Here is a 21694-nt window from a genome sequence, read left to right as displayed (position 1 = left end):
TAGAAATGTTTACAATAGTGTCTATAGAGACATCAGAATGGAGACTGAGTAATGGAGTAACTAACTGAATTGATTTGGTTAATTACGGATTTGAACTCTAAATCCTCGAGTAAACACTCCATTCTGCAGATCCACACTAGAGCATATTCCTCCTTATCTAGTTTAGGTCCATTTCTATCACAAGTGAATTCTCAAAAACATTTCATTTTTTAAGCTAATGGGATAGAGAACAGAATTATCTGTAAGGAACCAACAATAAGACTATATAATTGATAAAGAATGCATTTCTAAAGTTACAATCACGTCTGCAACAAGGAAAAATGTATCACTGTTCACCAAGCTCTTGCTGCATAAAAATATATTAGAACCATGCAAAAATTAAATGGTATTCAAAAGAAAAAAGGAAATTCCCACAACGAAATTAGTCAAAAAAATGTTCTTTTATAACTTCATGGAGCACTGAACTTGGTGTTTTCTTTCTTTCTCCATATTCACATAGGTCTACGAAAGGAACATGAGGGAAATAGGAATAACCTTGACCTCTCAAACAAGTAACGATCTAACATTCAGAAAACAATAGATTATGAATAGTCTCTACAAGTTAACGGAAAGGAAAAGGCAATCTCATAGTGTGCTGATAGTGCTTGGACTAAACACCATATTATGGTTACAATACAAAGGCAAAAGTTACCCTAACACAATTCTTGCATTACATTTGACAGCAAAATGCTTACTGTTAAAAAAAAAAATCAGAGTTTATAATACAAGGACGGTTAGTAAAAGAAAAATCATAATCATAACTGAATAAACGCCCTCCAATCATGTGAAGACAAGTATCACAACTCACAAGTATGTTTATGCACAATCCCAAAAAACCAAGTCATATTTCAGACTGTCATCTTAAGTGTGGTAGTCAGCTATAGTATAATAAAACAATATTTTATTCGAAAGCATGAGAAAGTACAATCAAAATAATAATAATAAAAACTAAATAGAAAAGGTCAATTTGGAGACATTAATCAGTTAAGACTTCAACAAATGGAAGTTTCTCACTTTGTAGATGCAACTAAACCTACATCAATCTTCTTGCTTAAGATATATTCAATTTCATTATAATCTATGAACCGTAACAGCCCTATATGCCAGCAAAACAAATTTTGTTAACTCTGCGAGACAGGCAGAATTTATAATCATCATAAATAAATGGATTGTTTCAGCTTCTATTTCTTTGACAGTATTCTATTTGTACCAATACAGGATTTCAACACCACAAAATGATAAAAAGTAAAAAACCAAAAATTAAATTAGTTCTTTAAAATAACCAGATTATAGTATTTTCATATAACCTGGAAGGTGTGAATTCAAAATAAGTAACATAGCGAAGCAGAAACAACAGAAAATAATCTTAACAGCAAAGAAACTAAAGAATCAAAAGAAAAATTAAATTAGAAGGAAAGTAAGACACTTTCTGATGATGAGGCATGGTGCAAGAAGCATTGTTCATCAAAAAACACTCACTGATTGAAATTTGTCTTTTGGAAACCGATTTCAAACCAAAGAAATTAATCAGTGATCTTGAATTGGGCTCACAACAAAAAAAAAAAAAGCTGTCTCAAAGCTCTATTAGCTTATGCTATTGTTGGGCCTAGAGAGGATAACATGTATCATAATTACATACCTGAAGTGATAGGAACTCAAGCAAACTGACATAATCGGCATATGAGCACCAAGCTGGAAAGTGTTATGCAGGATTTTTGACGTTGCTCCAAAGAATACTCTCTAGGGGCAACCTAGTATTTGAAACAATAAATGCTTTCTTCTTCCATTTTGGATCTACCATTTGTGACATGATGAGGTTCTTTACTTCCTATTCTACCAATAACGGTGCTTGATACATTCCATGACAAGCAAATCCTGAATAATATGGTCAACGGTCAACAAAAGAATGTCCTGCATTATTGTTATAGTAGATACAGTCCAAGCGTAATAAAGCCATTGTTTCTTTTCCATTTCCTTCATATTCATGATGAGTTCCCATCACTAAAACAATCGTGAAGATAATCGTTTCAAAGGGTCATGAGAAAACATTTGAATGCATACTTAAGCCTGTTTGGATTACCTTATTTGAGTTTGTCTATTGTCATAACTAATAAGCATTTGTCTAAAACCAATCTTCAACTTATTTTATAAAATCTCCGCGATACTTAATGAAAACATCTTATATAGAAAAAAAAATTGGACTTCATTCTACATTTTGTTATAAAAATTGTTTATACTCACGCACTGATGTTGTAAGTGATTAACTATAGTGATTATCTAAATAGGGCCACAGTGCTCAATTCAGTTACACCACTTGCATTTATAGTAGCAAGTGGTAATCTGCTATTGCAGGTTCCTCTCTTGAGGGTGACTCGCAACTGCCAGTGAGTCTTACAGCTGTTTACAGCTAGCTATTGTGATTCTATTACATTCTTAGTCAAGTGTAAACTACACCCTCCGGTCACTATTATAAGCAAAAATCTACTTTTAAGGTTCATTCAATAGATGATGTATATGGTCTATATATTGACTACATACATCATTTATTGAATGAACCTTAAAAGTGAATTTTTGCTTATAATAGTGACCGGAGGGTGTACTTGCTAAATATATTCTGATAAACCATATTAAAAATTTGTATATAAACCTTATTCAATATCAATACATACCGTGACCATATGCATTACTTTAGCATTCATTTGCCTAAGTACCATATCATATTTAATCTGCTTGAGTGATTGAACAAGGTAGTGATATTTCGGTAAGAGAACCCACACTCTTAACCTGTTTTTATAGCTTTTCCTGCATTTTTTTTTTGCTCATTTTCTGATCATTGAGCCAACACTAGTCCGCCGTCTTCCATGGTCCTCACAGCCTTTTCAATTCGTTCCCAACTCACCACCTTGTTCCGTGGACCAAAGGGAGATAAGCTTCACTCACATGCACCCATCTCTATTCAAAAACTGGTCACTAAATCTGGATATGCAAATCAACTATAATATCAGTACAGTACTTATTAGCTATGAAAGATAGACAATATTAAAACAATCATCCTAAACTTGCACTTCAAATTTTCAATTATAATTTAAAATAAAAAACTAGAAATATGATAATTGCTGCAATAAAAGAATGTAAGGCAAAGTTACACTAGAGGACTTTCATTATAGTCTTTATTGTTTTAGCATAGTCATTTATGTTTAAGATTGAGATTACCTACAGTTGCAATCAGACTTATAAGAAACCTTCTTTTTTTATGTATTATTTATTCCAACATTGGACCGATCACCAACAATTTTTCTCCAACAACTTTTGTTTTAGACTTTCATACAAGACTATTAAATACTCCCTCCGGTCTCAAATATAAGAAAATATTCCTTTTTTAGGTTCATTGAGTAGTTAATGTATCTGGTCTACATTGTAAAACAGATACATTAATTATTCAATGAATCTAAAAAATGAATTTTTTCTTATATTTGAGACCAGAGGGAGTAGTCTACTACAAAAAATGTTTTAACATTCAGAACCACTATTAAACCTGAGTTCATACCAATGAAATCACAATATTAAATAAAAATTGAAAAAAATCATGTTAGTTTTGAAGATTAAAAATTATAGCTATTATTTTGATGGATTGATGAGGTAATTTAAATTTTTGAATAGTCAAGTAAGATTTTGATGAATTGTGAGTTCTGCGAGGAGAGTTTTGGTGTGTTCTGCAATTAGAGGGTCGAAATATCCTCACATATTTTCTTACATTGCCAAATTGCTTACAAGATTTGGTCCAAGGTATTTGGTTGGTTACAAATTAACTTTATCACTCCCAAAAACTTGTTTGACCATTTCGTTTGTTGGAGCGGGGAGGTCGGGAAGAAGAGACTCCGGAAAGGTTATTGGTCAGCATGGCATGCCACGCTTTGGGTGATTTGGAAAGCTAGAAATGATCGGATTTTTAATAATTGCATTAAGGAGACGGATGAGATAGTGGAGGATATCAAAAGGTTGTCTTGGCAATGGAGTTTGACGCGGCTCAAAATCCCTCCGTGTATGTACTACGAATAGATTTGGAACCCAAGGGATTCTCTTACGAGATAACTTGGACTTGGTGTGGGCGACTTGGCTGTTATGTTAGTACATGTGACAGGTGAAGCTCCTGCTGTTTGTGTGTACTCGGGAGTGGAGCTGTAGTAGTGTTACCATGAGAGTTTTTAGGTACAACTCCTGTTGTATAGTCGCGTTCTTTTGCTCACCTATTGTACATCTTGTATGATTCAGGTGATTTTAATACATTTGCTGATTAAAAAAAAAAAAGTAAAATTTTGGTCCTTAAAAATCGAAACTGAGGTTCAGTCCAAAGTTGTTGACGACATTTTCATACCTCAGCTTTTGGCCAAAATGTATTGACAAAAGAATACAGTCCAGTTAGCAAATCACAAATGACTTACATTCTTCAGTAAATGGGTTTAATTTAGGACACCAAAACGAAAATGGAACTCAGAAATATAAATATAAATATAAATAGGTGAGCGTATGACTGATATTGTGTATGGAAATATAAATAGATATAACAAAGAAATTGAAGTGTGTAATATTGATCAGCTACATACCTGGGGGCATGATGATCATGAGCTCTCCAGCACAGATCCCCTGCAGCAGGATGATTCAAGATCCACCTTTGTGGCACCCATCCTCTCACCACCATCCCTCTGTTGAAATTGAAACTCTCTTCGTCATCAACAGGAACCAACCAAAGAAACCTTTTCCAGGCACCTCAATCCCACTTCCTATCTCCAAATAGGACTCCTAATTGAGACGACGCAGACTCCCAAAGCAAATATAAACCACCGAGTTAGCTTCCCTCGAGTTGAGCCAACTCAAACACTCATTATCGCCATCATCATAATCATACACATACAATACAACCTGTCACAATTAGGCTAGTGTGAGAGCTGATGATATAATCTTTACAATATCACCACCCTTGTTCAATCACTCAAGCAGATTAGTCTTGGTATGGTACTTAGGCAAATGAATGCTAAAAGTGATTTGCAGTTGAAAATTATGATGGAAGTAGAAAGTATTATTGGAATTTGAAACCCTACAATGATAAACAATGTGTAATTTTGAGCAAATAAAAAACAAAACAACAAGGAGGAAATAAAAAAATTAATCAACAATAACATAAATTATATGAATCGGGAAGGACATATAATAGAGAACTGAAATTGTATGAAGAAATCCCAGCGGCAATTGAATGAAAACAATAAGGGAGAGGTGAAGATTATTACCCTATCGATAGAACGCCGTGCATGTGAGGTGGGGGCGGCGAAGGTCGATGGTGAAGCTACAAGCGGTGGTGCATCAGTAGTTTCATGTCCACTACTCATATAAAATAGGATTAATTAAGTAAATATTAAGAATTTCATTTTTAATCCGTACAAAATAAAATCGTATATTTTCAGTTCTGTACAAATTTTCGTCGGCATTTAAAAGTGTGATTTTATTTAGTAATGACTAAAAACAAAATTCTGAATATTAATAGGGACCATTTACTTAATTAATCCTATAAAATATAGAATTGAATATGTTTTTTTTATCTCTATAAATATATTAATTTTTTTCGTTTTATTCCCTTTAATAGTTAATTTTTTCTTTTTAATCTTTAAAAGTTTTCTGTTTTTATTTTTGATCATACTTTTAAATAAAATCATATGTAAAATTCATATTTTTGAATTTTTATGCAAAAAAGTTTATGAGATTATAGAATGTCTCCAAAAAAAAATAGAATTTTTTTAACAAAACATGAATTAAATATGAATTTTAATATTTAATTTATATTTAAAAATTTATATTTAATTCATGTTTTATTTAAAAAAATTGAGATGGATTTTTACCATATACTACACAGTTATGCACAGTTTCATTAAAAAATACATGAGTTGGCTTAAAAATAGGGACCAAAAGTGATGGTTAAAATTTTTATAAAGACTAAAGTCAAAGGAAAATTATAAAAGGTTCAAACGAAAAATTAGTATATTTATAGGAACAAAAAACACATTTAATCCTAAAATATATAATCCATATTTTTCTACTAATAAGATGATGAAATACCTCAAAAAAAAAAAGACGATGTTGAATTTTTTGTCAGAAAAAAAATAAGATGATGATGAATTTGTTTTATAAGTATTTTTTAAATAAGATTTTTTTTATAATTTTTGTTAATAAATAATTACAATACATTGACTTGTATAAGATTACCAACTATATCAATTGATTTAGGAGATAGGGAGTAGAAAGAAAAAAAAGGTGAGATAGGTTGAATTAAATATTTGAAATATTTGAAATAAATATTCAACTATTCTTCTATCACATAATAATAATAATGTTGAGTAATGTCACACCGATAGGTACGTTTGTCACTCACATAATACATTGATAGTATATTTGAGTGGTGCTAGCAACACTCTCTTTTCGGTACTCACCTTCTTATTGGTTCAAATCATGGTGAGTCTCATACTTTGGAAATTGATTCCATTAAAAGTGATGGGTCATACATTGGTTTCATCTAATAAGAGAACGAGTGTTGAAGAAAGTGTGTTCGTAGCATTCCTCTAGTATATTTTAAATAAATATTCAACTATTTCTATATTACAAAATGTTGTCACACCGATAAGGTATGTCTAACACTCACATGATACAGGGATGATAGCAATCCAAAATATTTATATAAAAAATAACATTTAAGTACATATTAATTCAAAATTAGAATAAGATGGCATTGCAAAATTGACATGGTTTACCACATGTCTTTTAATAGAGTAACTTACTTATCGTAATCCCGTTCGAGTGTCTTAAAGGTATCATCGCATCACAATATACTATTCTTATGTCACAAAATTCAAATGTTGATATAATCCTTGAATCATAATCGACAAAAGTATAAAATTTTGGTATATAGAGTAATAACAGAATTATGTCAATAACAACAGGAGTATGACTGTTACCAATATAAGATTAATTATAATCAAAATTAATTTAATTATTGGCTTAATTGCACTTTCCACCTATCTTTTGCTAATTGTGCGATTTTGTACCCCTTCTCCTTTTTTTTTGAGCGATTTTGCACCCCACCTTTTTGCCCCCTTTTTGATTTTGCACCCCATCTTTGTGTTCAATTGCATTTTTGCCCCCTATCTTTTTGCTAATTGTGCGATTTTGCACTCCCTCTTTTTTTTTTTTTTTGAGCGATTTTGCACCCTATCTTTTGCCCCTTTTTCCCTCTTTTAATGATGATTTTGAACAAAACACAATTGGCAAAAGATGGGGTGCAAAACCGCTCATAAAAAAAAGAGGGGGTGCAAAATCGCACAATTAGCAAAAGATAGGGGGAAAAGTGCAATTACGCCTTAATTATTTGATTTAAACATACTTTGCACAACCATCCACGATAGGTTAGAATTAGACAAATCAATAGCGTTTATGTTTTTCAATGAATATGATAAAATAATATTATCCATAAGCAATTTATTCGATTTACTCAACATTAGTCATATTCCAAAAATAAAAAAACATGATTAACAATATTTTTAAATTATCACATCATAAATATGATTTTAGAATTTATATATGAAAGAGTATAATAATAACAAGAGTTGTTATTTAAAATAAAAGTGTGTCAAATAGTTTTTTAATTTATCCAGATAGGACTCTTAGAATAGAATTTTAAACACTCCCACTATAAATTAGAAAGAATATAAATACAAATAAGGAGTATAGTAATTATATAGTTATGTTTAGAATATTTTGGAAAAAGAATTCCACTTTTATATATATAGTTGCACAATATTAAAATGAAAGTGTGTCAAATAGTTTTGTATTTTATCCAAATAGAAGTCTTAGAATAGAATTTTGAATACCTCGACAATAAATTAGAAAGAATATAAATACAAATAGGGAGTATAATAATTATATAGTTATGTTTAGAATATTTTGGAAAAATTATTACACTTTTTTTTTTAAGAAATCAAAATGAGATATATTACGAGATCAACGATGTTACCACCCGCTCAAGGTGTGCAAAAGGATGAACACCGAGAAATGTTTACAAAGTTATGGTGCTCAATTAAGATAGGGCACCAACCAAAATTGAAAAATTACAAAATAACACCCATACACGGGATGGGGTGTTTCCACCAGTCGTGGTAAGTGTAAGTAAAAGCAGCATGTTTAGATTTCAGCTAAAGGAAAGAATGAAACTTTACTTTTTCAATGAGAACAAAAGAAGTGGAACCCGTATTTTGAAAAACCCGGTTGTTCCTTTCCTTCCAGAGCACCCAGATAGTGGCAAACCAAATAGTCCTAAAGAATAAATGAGAATATAGTGGCATTCCCGCCATCCTAGTGAACTGAATAAAATGATGTCGAAGCTCACCAGCATGCACAAAAGAGATGCCCAACCAATTCCAAACAAAAACCCAAAGATCAGCCGAAAGCGATTACACTTATATATATAGTTGCACAATAAAAGAGAATAAGAAATAAATTTCTTCTAGGGCTGGAAATGAGTCGAGTCGAATCGAACTTGTCTGAGCTCGGCTCGACTCGATAAGAATTAACTCGGCTCGAAACTCGACTCGAGTTCGACACGAACTTTTTTTTGAGCTCGAGTTCGGCTCGTTTAAGATTCACGAACAACTCGGTTCAGCTCGACTCGGTTCATTAGGCTCAAATTTTTAGCTCAAATCACACAATTTAAATATCTTTTATTTTTCAATAAAACTACTCCTTTGGCCTTTCAATTTAATTTTTTTTTAAAAGGCAAAGATTGAACTAAAGTACCAAAACGTTGTGTCTCTATCAGACTAGTACATGATAACTCATATCCATATGGAAGAATAATATGTACCAGAAAACAAAATAATATTACTAGGGGAGAATGGTAGTTGCACTTTATATTTGTTGTAGTGCTCACCATCAGAAGCTTACTCCAGTGAGGTGATGCGCTTCCGTTATATAGACACACCTCCTCTCTATTGTTTACTAACTCCCCGATGTGGGACTATTATAATTTAAAAGTTTGAACTATAAAGACTGCCATTGCATCAACATTCTGTGTTACACTATTATAATAATTAGCTTTTATTTTTTCTCTTATATATTATCGAGTTAATTCATGAACCAAACGAGCCGAACTATATATAGCTCAAGTTCAGCTCATTTAATTAACGAACTTAATTTTCAGCTCAAGTTCAGCTCATTTGGTTAATGAACCAAGTTCAACGAGTTAATTGTCGAGTCGAACTCCGAACTTTGTTCGAGTTAGCTCGGTTCATTGCCAGCCCTAATTTCTTCAATCACACGAGGTTGGTAATTAAATTGCGAATGACCTCGTAGAGTATGACATTCTGCATTTATCTCTGTACTTAGTACTCTCTCCGGTCCTATTTATATGAAAAAATTGACTTTTTAGATTCATTAAGTAATTGATGAATCTTGTCAAGAATATAGACCAAATATCATTTATACAATAAATCAAAAAAGTCAAATGTTTCTTATAAATAGGACCGGAGGGTTTGATGACTTAAGAGCATCCACAATGGGAGAGTCTTAAACATTTAAGACCTGGTACCTAATAGGTACTCCCATTGTGGAAAAAAAAATTAAGGGTCTTAAAAGATGCAAGGTCTAAATTAAGACCTCTTTCTTAAATGGGCCAACATCACCTTTTTATTAAAATAATAATTTTCATGGTTTTTTTATTAGTATAAAATAGATAGTGTATTAAATAAATAATATTGGTGTGACCCAATTAGACCTTTTGTTAGAGGGTCTCCATTGGAGTGATTGAGTACCTATTAGGTACTATTATTAAAAAATTATTAAAAAGTGATGTGTCAATGTGGGACCCATTTAAGACCTCAAAGATGAGAGTCTCCATTGTGGATGCTCTAAAGAGAAATGGTATATGATATATTAATCGTTTTGATGTATTTTAATTGTTGATTCAGGTTAATCTATAAAATTCAACATTTGATATCGACAAAATGACAGTATCTCGAAAGCTAAGGAATAGATGGAGTAATTCCTTGATTTATAGCAAGTGTATTCATTTCAAGCGCAAGAGAAGGGAATAGTTCAAGAAATTAAATGGCGTCTCTCTCGCTCTCTCTCTATCTCTCTCAAAAGCCGTCATCAAAACCCTAGTTTTCTTCTCCTTCATCCATCAAAGAGGGTTAAGGTCAATTTTTGACCCAAAATCACCCCTCTAACTCGTTTTCCTCTTTCCCTTTTATTGAAGGGTCTTGTTAACCAGTGCCCAGGAGAAATTGCAAGTCAAAAAAGATACTTTTTAAACTTTTAATGCATTGATTACACAACTTTCAATGCAAAAATTACTATATTTGCTCTCTTAACCAGTGCTCCGGGGGCACTGGTTAACATTTCCCATAAGTGATTTTCACATCTATTTCGTTTTTTATTTTGTGATTTTGTCGTCTTCGTGCAACGTTAGTTTGTTCGTCGTCTTTGTGCGACCTTGTTTGTCTTTTTTGTTTCTCTCAGGTATTTGATCGGTTCAGATTGTTAGATCAGCTTTGATCCAATGCAGATCCAATCAATGATTTTGGCGTCATCCACGTTGCAGATCCGGAGACATGGTTATTCCGGTGATTTGAATATAGACATACTTGTAGGCATTTGTACTTTGCCGTTTTATGCTATTAACATGGATACTCTGAGTATGTTCACAGATTCATCCTTTTTGTTTTTAACAAATTTGCACTATATTGATGTACTCTATCAATTTGAAAGAATGAATATCATTTGTTTTTGTCAAAAAAAAAAAGAAATTAAATGACGAACTAATTGGCCTAGTTTCATTAGGATGATAGTTGAACATCTCGAGCCGCAACATAGTTAGGATGTTAAATATTTATAACAATGAATAAATATATTTTCAAAAGAATCTTATATTTTTTTACTAAAAATAAATAAATAATTAAATGAGTACAGTTGAAAAAAATACAATTTTGTTTTAAGAAACTAAAATGAATTATATTAAACTTCCCAAACATAAGGAGTGCTAAAGAAAAACCAAACGGTCACAAAAGTATTACATTATAGTATCTATACCTTATACAAATTTTTTGAAACCTTTTCTTTTTAAAATTCAATATATCACCCTCCCCCAATTAACAACACCAAATAACAAATACATTATATCCTTACTCCTTCTGGAATAAAATATAAGCAAAAATATTAGTTAAAATATTGGTGTATCAAGACATTTTAACCACATACTCCCTCCGGTCCTATTTATAAAAAAAATTGACTTTTTAGATTCATCGAATAATTGATGTATCTTGTCTAGAATATATACTAAATACTCCCTCCGTCCCATATTATAAGCAAAAAAAAAAAATCACACTTATTAAGAAAACTAAAACATAGTACTAGTTTGTAACATAGTTTTTTGTGTTATCTTTGAAATAAGTTTTATAGGAAGATGTAAAAACAATTTTCATTGGTAGTTGATTATAGAGAAATGAAAAAGAGAGCAAATTGAATGCACTTTGCATTTAATTTTCTTTGGAAAATATAATTTTTTGAAAAAACATAATTAAATATGATAAAAGTTGGGACAAAGAAAATGAGTTTTTTTTGCTTATAATTTAGGACGGAGGGAGTACATTATTTATGTAATGAATCAAAAAAGTGAAATGTTTTTTATAAATAGGATCGAAGGGAGTACATTAATTTTCAACTATCACTGTTACTTACTCCCTCCAGTCCTTATTATAAGAAAATTTTCAAAATTTTTTTTGGTTCTATTTATAAGAAAATATCACAACTTTTAACGAGTAGTTATTGCTTAAAAGACTTTTTTATCCTTCATTTAATGGTTCTCTTTTTAATGATAGTGGGTGTATTTAATGTTTCACAATTTTTTATGAGTGTATATTAGTAAAAATATCCAACAAGTTACATTAATTAATTAATTAATTAATTCCTTCAAAAAAAAAAAGTTACATTAATTAATGATTGTATTGGTTTTGATGTTTTTTTGGTTTTGTTTCCTATAATAAGGGCAGGAGGAAGTAGTTCAAGAAATTAAATGGCAAACTAATTGTCCTAGAGTATATTTCATTTTGGAGGGAGCACTTTGTATAACCAAAATACTCTCTTTTGTGTTTAAATGAGGGGAGCTAGCTAAATTGGATTTTTTTTATTTAAAAAGTGACACTAATTTAACATAGACAATTTTAAACGTGACCCTTTTTTTTTTAGAAACCAAAAGGATTTTAGAGAAACAATGCGGCCGCTCACATTAAATTCAACCAAGTCCTTTCTTCTTCCCATTTTCTTTTGCGCTGCAAGGAGCTGGAATAAATAAATGCAGCTTATGATAACCGGGAGTGGATCCTCTCCAGTGGAGATACCTCCAGTTTTCTACAGTGTTTAACTATCCACCTTTGATTATACTCTCTATCCTTTTTATTGTTACAAAAACACTCTCTCACCTATTTAATAGAGGGTTAATGGAGGGCTTAGATTACACATGAGAGAAAAAAACTGGAGACAATCTCCTCCCATGATAACCATCCTTTACACTAAAGTTTACTAGTAAATGATGATTACTCGAGAAAGCAAACGATCATGAAAGAGAATTTATATAAGTACTTCATATATCTACACAGTGGCATACATTATACTAGTATCTATACCATGTTCAAAGACTAGAAGACGGTTGAAATCTTTAATTGAGGTTTGTTAGTAATGTTGCTTTAATTTACATTCAGAATTTGCTTTAGTACATTTCTTATTTTATTTGATGTTTTTCCGTTTGAATTTTGGAATGCAGATGGAAGAGATGGATGACCGGATTAGCGATTTGCCGGATGAAACCCTAAGTCACATTATCTCATTTCTCCCATGTGAAGATGCTTTTGCTACTCGTATACTTTCTAAAAGGTGGAGGCCACTTTGGCTTTTAAATCCTAATCCCAATCTTGACATTGATGATCAAAGGTTTTTCAAAAAAGGAGAACCATATTCTAGCTTTAAGGATATGGTAAATGCATTTATTTATGCAAGAAGTGAGCATCAACCCATCAAAAGTTTCCGCCTCAGATGTCATGAATCCCATGACAACTCTATGGGTGAACATGATCTCTTTATGTGGTTGTTAGCTGCAGCAGAACGCAGAATGGAGTACCTTGACGTTCATATGTTTAATAACCGAAAATTGAATGTCAAAGGTTGCGTTTTTTGTTGTAGAAACCTTGTTGTTCTGAAGCTGAAAGCGATAGGTGTGAATTTGTTTTTATATGCTAACCTTCCCTTGCTTAAAACATTACATTTGAATGGTGTTCATTTTATCGAACATGGGTGTATTTCGGAAACTCTTAATGCTTGTCCAATTCTTGAAAATTTAGAACTGAAAGATATATCAACTGGATCTTGGTCAGTTGACTATGATGAAGAGGTTAAGAGCTTAACTAATTTGGTAAGAGCAGACATTTCCAACATGTCCGTTTATGAAATTCCTCTTGAAGCCTTTGATAATGTTGAATTTCTTCGGTTAGAAGAGGTTTGAATTTTTATTTCATTTTCTTTAATGTAATTCCTTTTTTTTTCTTCTTATAACTTCATCAGTAGCAGTATGCCTTATCTTTTGTTTCTTGTAATAATTATTTATTGTAGATGTATGGTGACATTCCAGTGTTTCGCAATTTAACTCAGTTGGAGATCGTCTTTGGAAGAAGTATTCAATGGTCTTTTGTATTTGAAGTCATGATGAACTGCCCTATGCTTCAAAGTTTTCTCCTTGATATTCCTTTAACTCCAGATATTTATTATATTTGCCTTGGCAGCTGCTTCCCAAATACATTGCCTGAACGTCTTTCTGCTCAGTTTAAAAGCTGTACGATTACAAATTATAGAGGACAGAAAGATGAGTTGCAATTTGTACAACATATTTTGCTGATTTCATCATCCTTGGAGAGCATGAGAATCTACAATTCCCCTTCCTTGAATTCCCTGGAAAAACCTGAAATGCTGAAAGAATTACTGGCATTCCCTAGGAGCTCTGTTACATGTCAAGTTTTTTTAGAATAATAGTGCTAATGTTGTGGTGGCTGCAAAATTTTCCTAAATGATGAATTATTGGTATTGTAACAAACTGTTTGTTAAGGGTATTATTATAGATTTTGTCTCATTGCGATATGTATTTCAGTTTTTATTCAAAAGACGATATTTACTTTAGCCTGATGGATTCTTCATGAGAGATTTCTGCTTTTCTAGACAAGACTTGGTTCTTTGTATCAGTTGAGTTGGTTTTTACAAATTGGATGGCTTTTCTTGGAAAGATATTGTCTTTTCTCAAAAACAGTTATAGTTAACCTTTTTTAGCATGACTCAGAGACTCTATGATTGGTGGTCTGAGTATATCTTGAGATTTCTTTATAAACAGTAAAGAATGTAGTACCCTTTTCATCAACATTTTTTAATATTTATTTCGCTAAATCGTCTAATTAATTGCGAAATGAGAAGCTACTGCAATTTGTAATTTGCATTAGCTCAACGGTTTGGATTGTTCCGTTTTCCGGCCAGTTGTCACATGAAAGTGGTCCTGAGTAGTGTGCATAAGGGACCTAGAGGTTACATGTGTTATTTTTTTGAACTCTCTTCATTTACAAAAATGTGTCAAATCTAAAATTTGATAGAGCAGACCATGCAAATACAGGGAGTTTTTCTGTGAACATTAAGTTAATAGGCTATTATTTACATATATGTGTGTGTGTTACCATGTGCTGGTATCATCTTCGTAGTTAAATGAATTTTTGATTTATTACTACTTTGAATATCTTCAATATACCATCTTCGTAGACACATTTACTTTACTTCTTGTTGAATCAAAGGTCTTTTGGAGGTTCAAATGTGGTAAAATGTTCCAGTAATTTTCTGCAGGGAAATTTTGAAAACCAGATATGTTTGAATTAACCATGCATTTTTCTATAATGATATCTGAAAAGCTAAAAACTTATATGTGTTCATATGTATGTTAGGATGTTGTCTAATATGTTTAGTTGGTGTGTTGGTTGATTGGTGTTTGAGATAACATGGTTGCTAGCTATCTTACATTCTCATCATTGATACCTTGTGTGCCTTGTTTCAAATTGTTGATACCTTGTGTGCATTATTTAGTATAAGATGTAGAATTCTAACTTGGATTAAGGAATCAAATGAAGGTGATAATTAGTCTTATCTAAGAAATTTGGGTACCGCTGAATTTTCTGCATCATTAAGCAGAAAAGTATGTTTTAACAAGTTTGTTATTAGCTTAGGCACATAGATTATTTATACTTTAGGACTTGTGTACCAAAATGCTTATACTAGTTCAACTTTTGAGTCACATAAATTTTAAACAGAAATAAATTTTGACATTGGGTGTTCACCCTTGGTTTTAGTTTGAAAAACCCTTACAATGCTTTTGAATCAAAGACAGATCAAACCACAACACATCATATGCAAAGGCAAAAATACCTTGGCCACCATACATGGATTGAGATGTCCGAAATGTTATGCACATTGATAGGCCAAATATAGAAGCTTTGATAAGCCAGCGCTGTAAGCTCGACTGTGATAAGCTGGCTCTTTTTCATCTTTAGTGTTGAATCTCTTCGCTTGGTAGAGGTAAAATAGTGCTTAATTTGTTATTTTATTTGAATTTTATTTTTTTATGTCACAATTTTACATGTCTTTTTATCACTTTTGCAGATGTTTGGCAACGTTCCTGTTATTCACAATTTGACTCATGTGCATCTCGTCTATTTTACTTGCGTTGATTGGAAACTGGTTTTTGATGTGTTGAAAAATTGGCCCATGCTTCAAAATGTTAACATTGAGATGCCTCCATTTTTTACATCAATTTGTTATCATTTCTCTAGGCCAAGTATCTTGCTGGAATGCCTTTCTTTGCTGCTGTAAAAATGCACTATTGAAAATTTTATTGGAGAAGAGTATGCGATGAAATTTGTTCAATATATTATGCTGAATTCAGCATGTCTTCAGAGGATAACAATTAGTTGTGTGTCTTCCATGGATCCCCAGATGAAGCATGAATTGCAACAAGAGTTAATCTCCCTCCCAAAGAGCTCAGCTACATGCGAAATTTATATTAAATGATACTTGTTTGGCTAGCTGCAATTTGTTTTAAATGATTGCATTTGTGTTTGGTTTTTACATTACATGTGTTTCAATGGTTGGTTTCTGGAGTAGTACTGTTACAGTACTACTGTACTCTATATACATCTCTTTCAATTAATGAAAGATTTCATTTTATGTGTAAATTAAAGTTAATTCGGTTGTGCAAAACATACTTTTATAGCATGTCTTTAAATTGGTCATCCAAAAATCGATTTGAAAAAAGCAGTGACAGTTTTATCTGATACTTCTTGTAGCATCTAAGATTTTGCGTCATCTACTAATATCTTATGTCACTATTTTTTTATATTTCTGGCAATTCCAAACAAATGTGATGCCATCATGGTTGCAACATTGGTTGCCGTTATGCTAGTGCCTCCAAAACAATCACAGTTGCAGTTTTAGGCCACATTTTAAAACCCTGTGTGTGATTTGGATGTTTGCGTCGCTGAGATTGAATATGGGATCTGTGGAATCGATGTGAGAAAAACAATTTGTTTTATAGATTCCAAAGATGCTATAAAAAAGTGTTGTATATCATGGGTATAGTAGAATAGAGCAAAGTGAGAGGAAATGAATTTGTAGAAAATAGAAATGTTTACAATAGTGTCTATAGAGACATCAGAATGGAAGTTACAATCTCACAAAAAGCTGATAGTGCTCAGACTAAACACCATAGTATGGTTACAATCCAAAGGCAAAAGTAACCCTAACACAAATTCCTGCATTACATTTGGCAGCAAAATGCTAACCGTTAAAAAATATAATCAGAGTTTATAATACAAAGGACATCTGGGATTGCCTACAGTTGCAATCAGACTTTTAAGAAACCTTCTCTTTTCTATGTATTATTTATTCTAACGTTGGACCGATCACCAATAATTATTCTCCAACAACTTTTGTTATAGACTTTCATACAAGACTATTAAATAGTCTACTACAAGAAATGTTTTAACATTCAAAACCACTATCGTTTCAAAAAAAAAAAAATTCAGAACCACTATTAAACCTGAGTTCATAACAATGAAATCACAATATTAAATAAAAATTGAAAAAATTCATGTTAGTTTTGATGTTATTTTGATAGATTAAAAATTATAGCTATTACTTTGATGGATTGATGAGGTAATTTAAATTTTTTAATAGTCAAGTAAGATTTTGGTAAATTGTGTGTTCTGCGAGGAGAGTTTTGCCTTTATACGACTCGGTGAATTGTGTATTCTGCAATTGGAGGGTCGAAACATCCTCACATATTTTCTTAAATTGCCAAATTGCTTACAAGGTTTGGTCTAAGGTATTTGGTTGGTTACAAATTAACTTTATCACTCCCCAAAACTTGTTTGACCATTTCGTTTGTTGGAGCGGGGATGTTGGGAAGAAGAAACTCCAGAAAGGTTATTGGTTAGTATGGCATGCCATGCTTTGGGTGATTTAGAAAGCTAGAAATGATCGGATTTTTAATAATTGCATTAAGGAGACGGATGAGATAGTGGAGGAAATCAAAAGGTTGTCTTGGCAATGGAGTTTAACGCGGCTCAAAATCCCTCCGTGTATGTACTACGAATGGATTTGGAACCCGAGGGGTTGTCTTTCGAGATAACTTGGACTTGGTGTGAGTGACTTGGCTGTTATGTTAGTACAGGTGACAGGTGAAGCTCTCCTGCTGTTTGTGTGTACTCGGGAGTGGAGCTGTTGTAGTGTTACCAGGAGAGTTTTTAGGCACAGCTCCTGCTGTCACTTTAGGGTATGGCAGTGGGGCTGCAGTTCTGTTTTTTAGTTGGTTTTTTCGGGTGTTGTATGTTCCGGTTTGGGTTACTGGCATATCAGGCCTATTGTATAGTCACGTTCTTTTACTCACCTATTGTACGTCTTGTATGATTCAGGTGATTATAATAAATTTGCTGATTAAAAAAAAGTTAGATTTTAGTTCTTAAAAATCAAAACTGAGGTTTAGTCCAAAGTTGTTGATATTTTCATACCTCAGCTTTTGGCCAAAATGTATTGACAAAAGAATGCAGTCCAGTTAGCAAATCACAAATGACTTGCATTCTTCAGTAAATGTGTTTAATTTAGGACACCAAAACGAAAATGGAACTCATAAATATAAATATAAATAGGTGAGCGTATGACTTATATTGTGTATGGAAATATAAATAGATATAACAAAGAAATTGAAGTGTGTAATATTGATCAGCTACATACCTGGGCATGATGATCATGAGCTCTCTAGCACAGATCCCCTCAGGCATCGAATTCCAACCACAATTGCAGGATGATTCAAGATCCACCTCTGTGGCACCCATCCTCTCACGATTAGGCTAGTGTGACAGCTGATGATATGGTACTTAGGCAAATGAATGCTAAAGTAATGCATGATGAGAGCCAGCAGCTATGCCGAACGCAGTGATTTGCAGTTGAAAATTACGATGGACTTAGAAAGTATTATTGAAACCCTACAATGATAAACAATGTGTAATTTTGAGCAAATCAACAACAATCGTCATGTTTTAGCAAATCAAAAACAAAACAACAATGAGGAAATAAAAAACTAATTAACAATAACATAGATTTTATGAATCGAGATATATAATAGAGAACTGAAATTGAATGAAGAAATCCTAGCGGCAATTGAATGAAAACAACAAGGGAGAGATGAAGATTACCCTATCGTTGGCATCCTCGATAGAACTCCGTGCATGTGAGGTGGGGCGGCGAAGTTCGGTGGTGTAGCTACAAGCAGTGGTTGCATCAGTGTGCTGATGAAAGGGGAGAGGGAAAGCAGTGGTACAGTACAAAATTGTAAATTATGGTGATTTAACCACCGCTATTTACTCCTTCAATCATAAATTAACTGATCTTAGTAGTTTACTAGTTTGATGTGCACTACTCATATAAAATATAGAATTGAAATACAGATTTCAAGCCAAAGATATAAATCATTGTGATTTGTGTAGTTGTAGACGTCAGAAATGCTAAAGTACTTTGGAGACAAGAGTCAAGACATCGACGTTTGATCAAACCAAAGATGAACTTGGTTAAATTCATGAATTCATAGCAGGATATGAGTTTAAACAAGAGTTGGTGAAAAACATAATTTGAACAAAATAGTTAAGACATTCTTGTCCTGTTACAGAATATAAGAGTGAATGATAACGGACCCTTTCCAAATTTTGATGCTTATCAAGTATTGGAACTTTTTTAATTGAAAACAGGCCAAATATTTCAGATTTTACAAAATTAAAGGTTGAGTTGAATAGATTATAAACTAATTAAACAATGCTATTAAATATTCCAGAGTGCACTCTTACACACACTCCAGTGTGTAATATTCATAAGCTACATACTGGTGCATGTTGATCATAGGCAGTTGGGCACTCCAACAACAATTGCAGAGTGTTTCAACTTTCAAGATCAACCTCTGATATAATGCAATTAATATCAGTTTGAAGAGAAAATGATATTTTCATTTTCTTATCTATGCATAGATCAATCAATAGATAATAAATCTGCTCAAGTCTAAAGATATTTGTAACCACCCATTGACATGTTTATCGCTTTAACATTTCACTCTACTACTTTTTTATTACTTTTTTCCTTGCATTTCAATTTTAAATAATGTATTATCCTCCCAAATTGAGAACAACTTCATACTTTAGTTTTGGATAAAACATTGTGAATGCCAACCAAATAAAGTTCATTTCATTCAAGAGTCGTTGAATTTCCTTTTGGGAAGACTATCTTCAAGTTATAATAATATATAAAAACAACCCAAAACAAACTCATTCAGTTCAATGATTATAAAACACTTAAAAATTAATTCAAACAATTAAATCATTGAAGAGAAACTTACTCTTAAAAGATTGAAACTAAGCTTTCAACATAATCCTTGGTATGAAACCACAATATTTCATTGTCGACAGATGTAATTTGCTCTACCGTTTTATCTCTCCAATTATAGAGAATTGCATGGTTGTCATAGCCATCATAGCCTTGTTGATTGCTTGCCATTATAAGTGTGTTGTCACTCTCAGAAAGGTACAATGGATACAAGTACAATTGAGAACCATAATCCAGTGAATCACTAATGCCATAATCAATTTGAAGGTCCTGAAAACTAATTTTGAGGAATTGAGTCCAAGACTCTTGAACTCCGTACTCCATCATCAACCATAAAACAAAATGGGTCTCCTTGGAACGGTGAGAAAAACATAGACAATCCATCAATACAGTAACAGCTGGATCAACAGGTGGTACTTCAACAAATCCTTGAGGCGGCCGCAAATGTTGGTACGTCTCGGTAGTCAGATCAAGTGAGAGGATGAGAAATTGATCGATTGAAATATCATTCCAATCATATTCGGTCTTATTTTGAATGGTCAACCAATTAATAGTGCCACTGACATACACACCATTATTGACATATGGATGACAACGACTAGCCTCAATATCAAAAGGAACAATGGGAAAATTTGGAATATCTCTCCAAACATTATCACTCAAACTAAAAATTTTGACCTCGTCTGCAAGAAAGGCCACCACCTTATAAGTGTCATTTGAAATATCATATCCAAATGTTAGCCTGAAAAACTTGTTTAAACACCCTAAATATTCAGATAATGTGTTTGTGGCTGGGTTCCAAAAACGAACCCAATGATGTTCTTGTTCCTCGTACGTGTAATAATAAGTGTTTAAACAGAGCAATCCATTGCAGGAACCAATGATGATAACACAATCCATATTACCCAATACGTAGTAAGGATCGTTAGTAATGGTGACATTCCTCAATAGGTGGTAGGGTTCGAAGGGTGTGATGGTTAACGGAGCCTCGAGCAAATGACTTACGGGAAAGGGTACGACACTGCAATTGGACTCATCGTCAGACGACAGGTCTGAAACCAGTGCGAGGTGTGTGTTCCGCGGCGATCGGTGAAGATGGAGTTTGGCGAAGGAAGGATCATGAGAAATTAGGGTTTGCCAAGATTTGCAAACACATTTGAATTGCATAAGAGTTTTGACTGGAAGTCGTGAAAGGATGTCTGTGATGAGTTCATCAAGGAGTACTGACGTCGGAGCACCGCCACTTAAATGCGGATACTTTGGCGGAGGATCGGAATTCGTCATAGAGGCAAGTATGCTGGTGACTACGAAGATTGCAACAATTTGTGGTTGAAATTTAAGATCGAAGTACAGTGTTGAAACCCTGATTAAATATTAGGAAGATGAAGGAATGGATTAAAGTTGACTGATGTTGCAAAGTGATTATGGAAACGCCATAATTTCACATAGTTTAGCTTTTTTAGACTTGGTTAAAAGTTAAAACAATACATATGTCATACATACTTTGATTCCAGAACAGTAAAAACTATAGACTGTATATTTTTTCATGTCTCACTGTCAATTTAAAAAATAAGGGTCATGTTAACTTGTGTCAAGAGCACAAGTTAAAGAACTAAAA

The 21694-nt window shown here is 32.7% G+C and overlaps 2 protein-coding genes across 22 annotated transcripts; one reads left to right on the top strand and one right to left on the bottom strand.

The window, feature by feature from the left end:
* Nucleotides 1-240: 240 nt before the first annotated feature.
* Nucleotides 241-21419, bottom strand: LOC146907020 (F-box/kelch-repeat protein At3g23880-like). 21 transcript variants are annotated; one of them, XM_085723596.1, is made up of 6 exons: nucleotides 20090-21419; nucleotides 18903-19073; nucleotides 18442-18692; nucleotides 2709-3015; nucleotides 1679-1914; nucleotides 241-559 (listed from the first exon to the last, which is right to left on the bottom strand). In XM_085723596.1, the coding sequence occupies exon 1, from the start codon at nucleotides 21358-21360 to the stop codon at nucleotides 20092-20094; it is 1269 nt and encodes a 422-aa protein (XP_085579722.1). In that variant the 5' UTR covers nucleotides 21361-21419; the 3' UTR covers nucleotides 241-559; nucleotides 1679-1914; nucleotides 2709-3015; nucleotides 18442-18692; nucleotides 18903-19073; nucleotides 20090-20091. The 21 variants fall into 21 exon arrangements, 17 of the variants coding, with proteins under 17 accessions (XP_085579722.1, XP_085579720.1, XP_085579721.1 ...); XM_085723594.1 differs by having other exon boundaries at nucleotides 536-917; XM_085723595.1 differs by having other exon boundaries at nucleotides 536-733.
* LOC146907021 (putative F-box/LRR-repeat protein At3g42770) lies at nucleotides 12866-14401 on the top strand. The gene is made up of 2 exons (XM_085723609.1): nucleotides 12866-13624; nucleotides 13738-14401. Exons 1-2 carry the CDS (start codon nucleotides 12866-12868, stop codon nucleotides 14149-14151), a joined length of 1173 nt encoding a protein of 390 aa, XP_085579735.1. The 3' UTR covers nucleotides 14152-14401.
* Nucleotides 21420-21694: the final 275 nt, after the last annotated feature.

Source organism: Medicago sativa, chromosome 7 (genome assembly GCF_051527215.1).
Source record: "Medicago sativa cultivar Bolivia chromosome 7, Bolivia_mono, whole genome shotgun sequence".
Classification (NCBI taxonomy): domain Eukaryota; kingdom Viridiplantae; phylum Streptophyta; class Magnoliopsida; order Fabales; family Fabaceae; genus Medicago; species Medicago sativa.
Note: the sequence above shows the minus strand (reverse complement) of the source record. Positions and strands in the feature narration are given on the sequence as shown.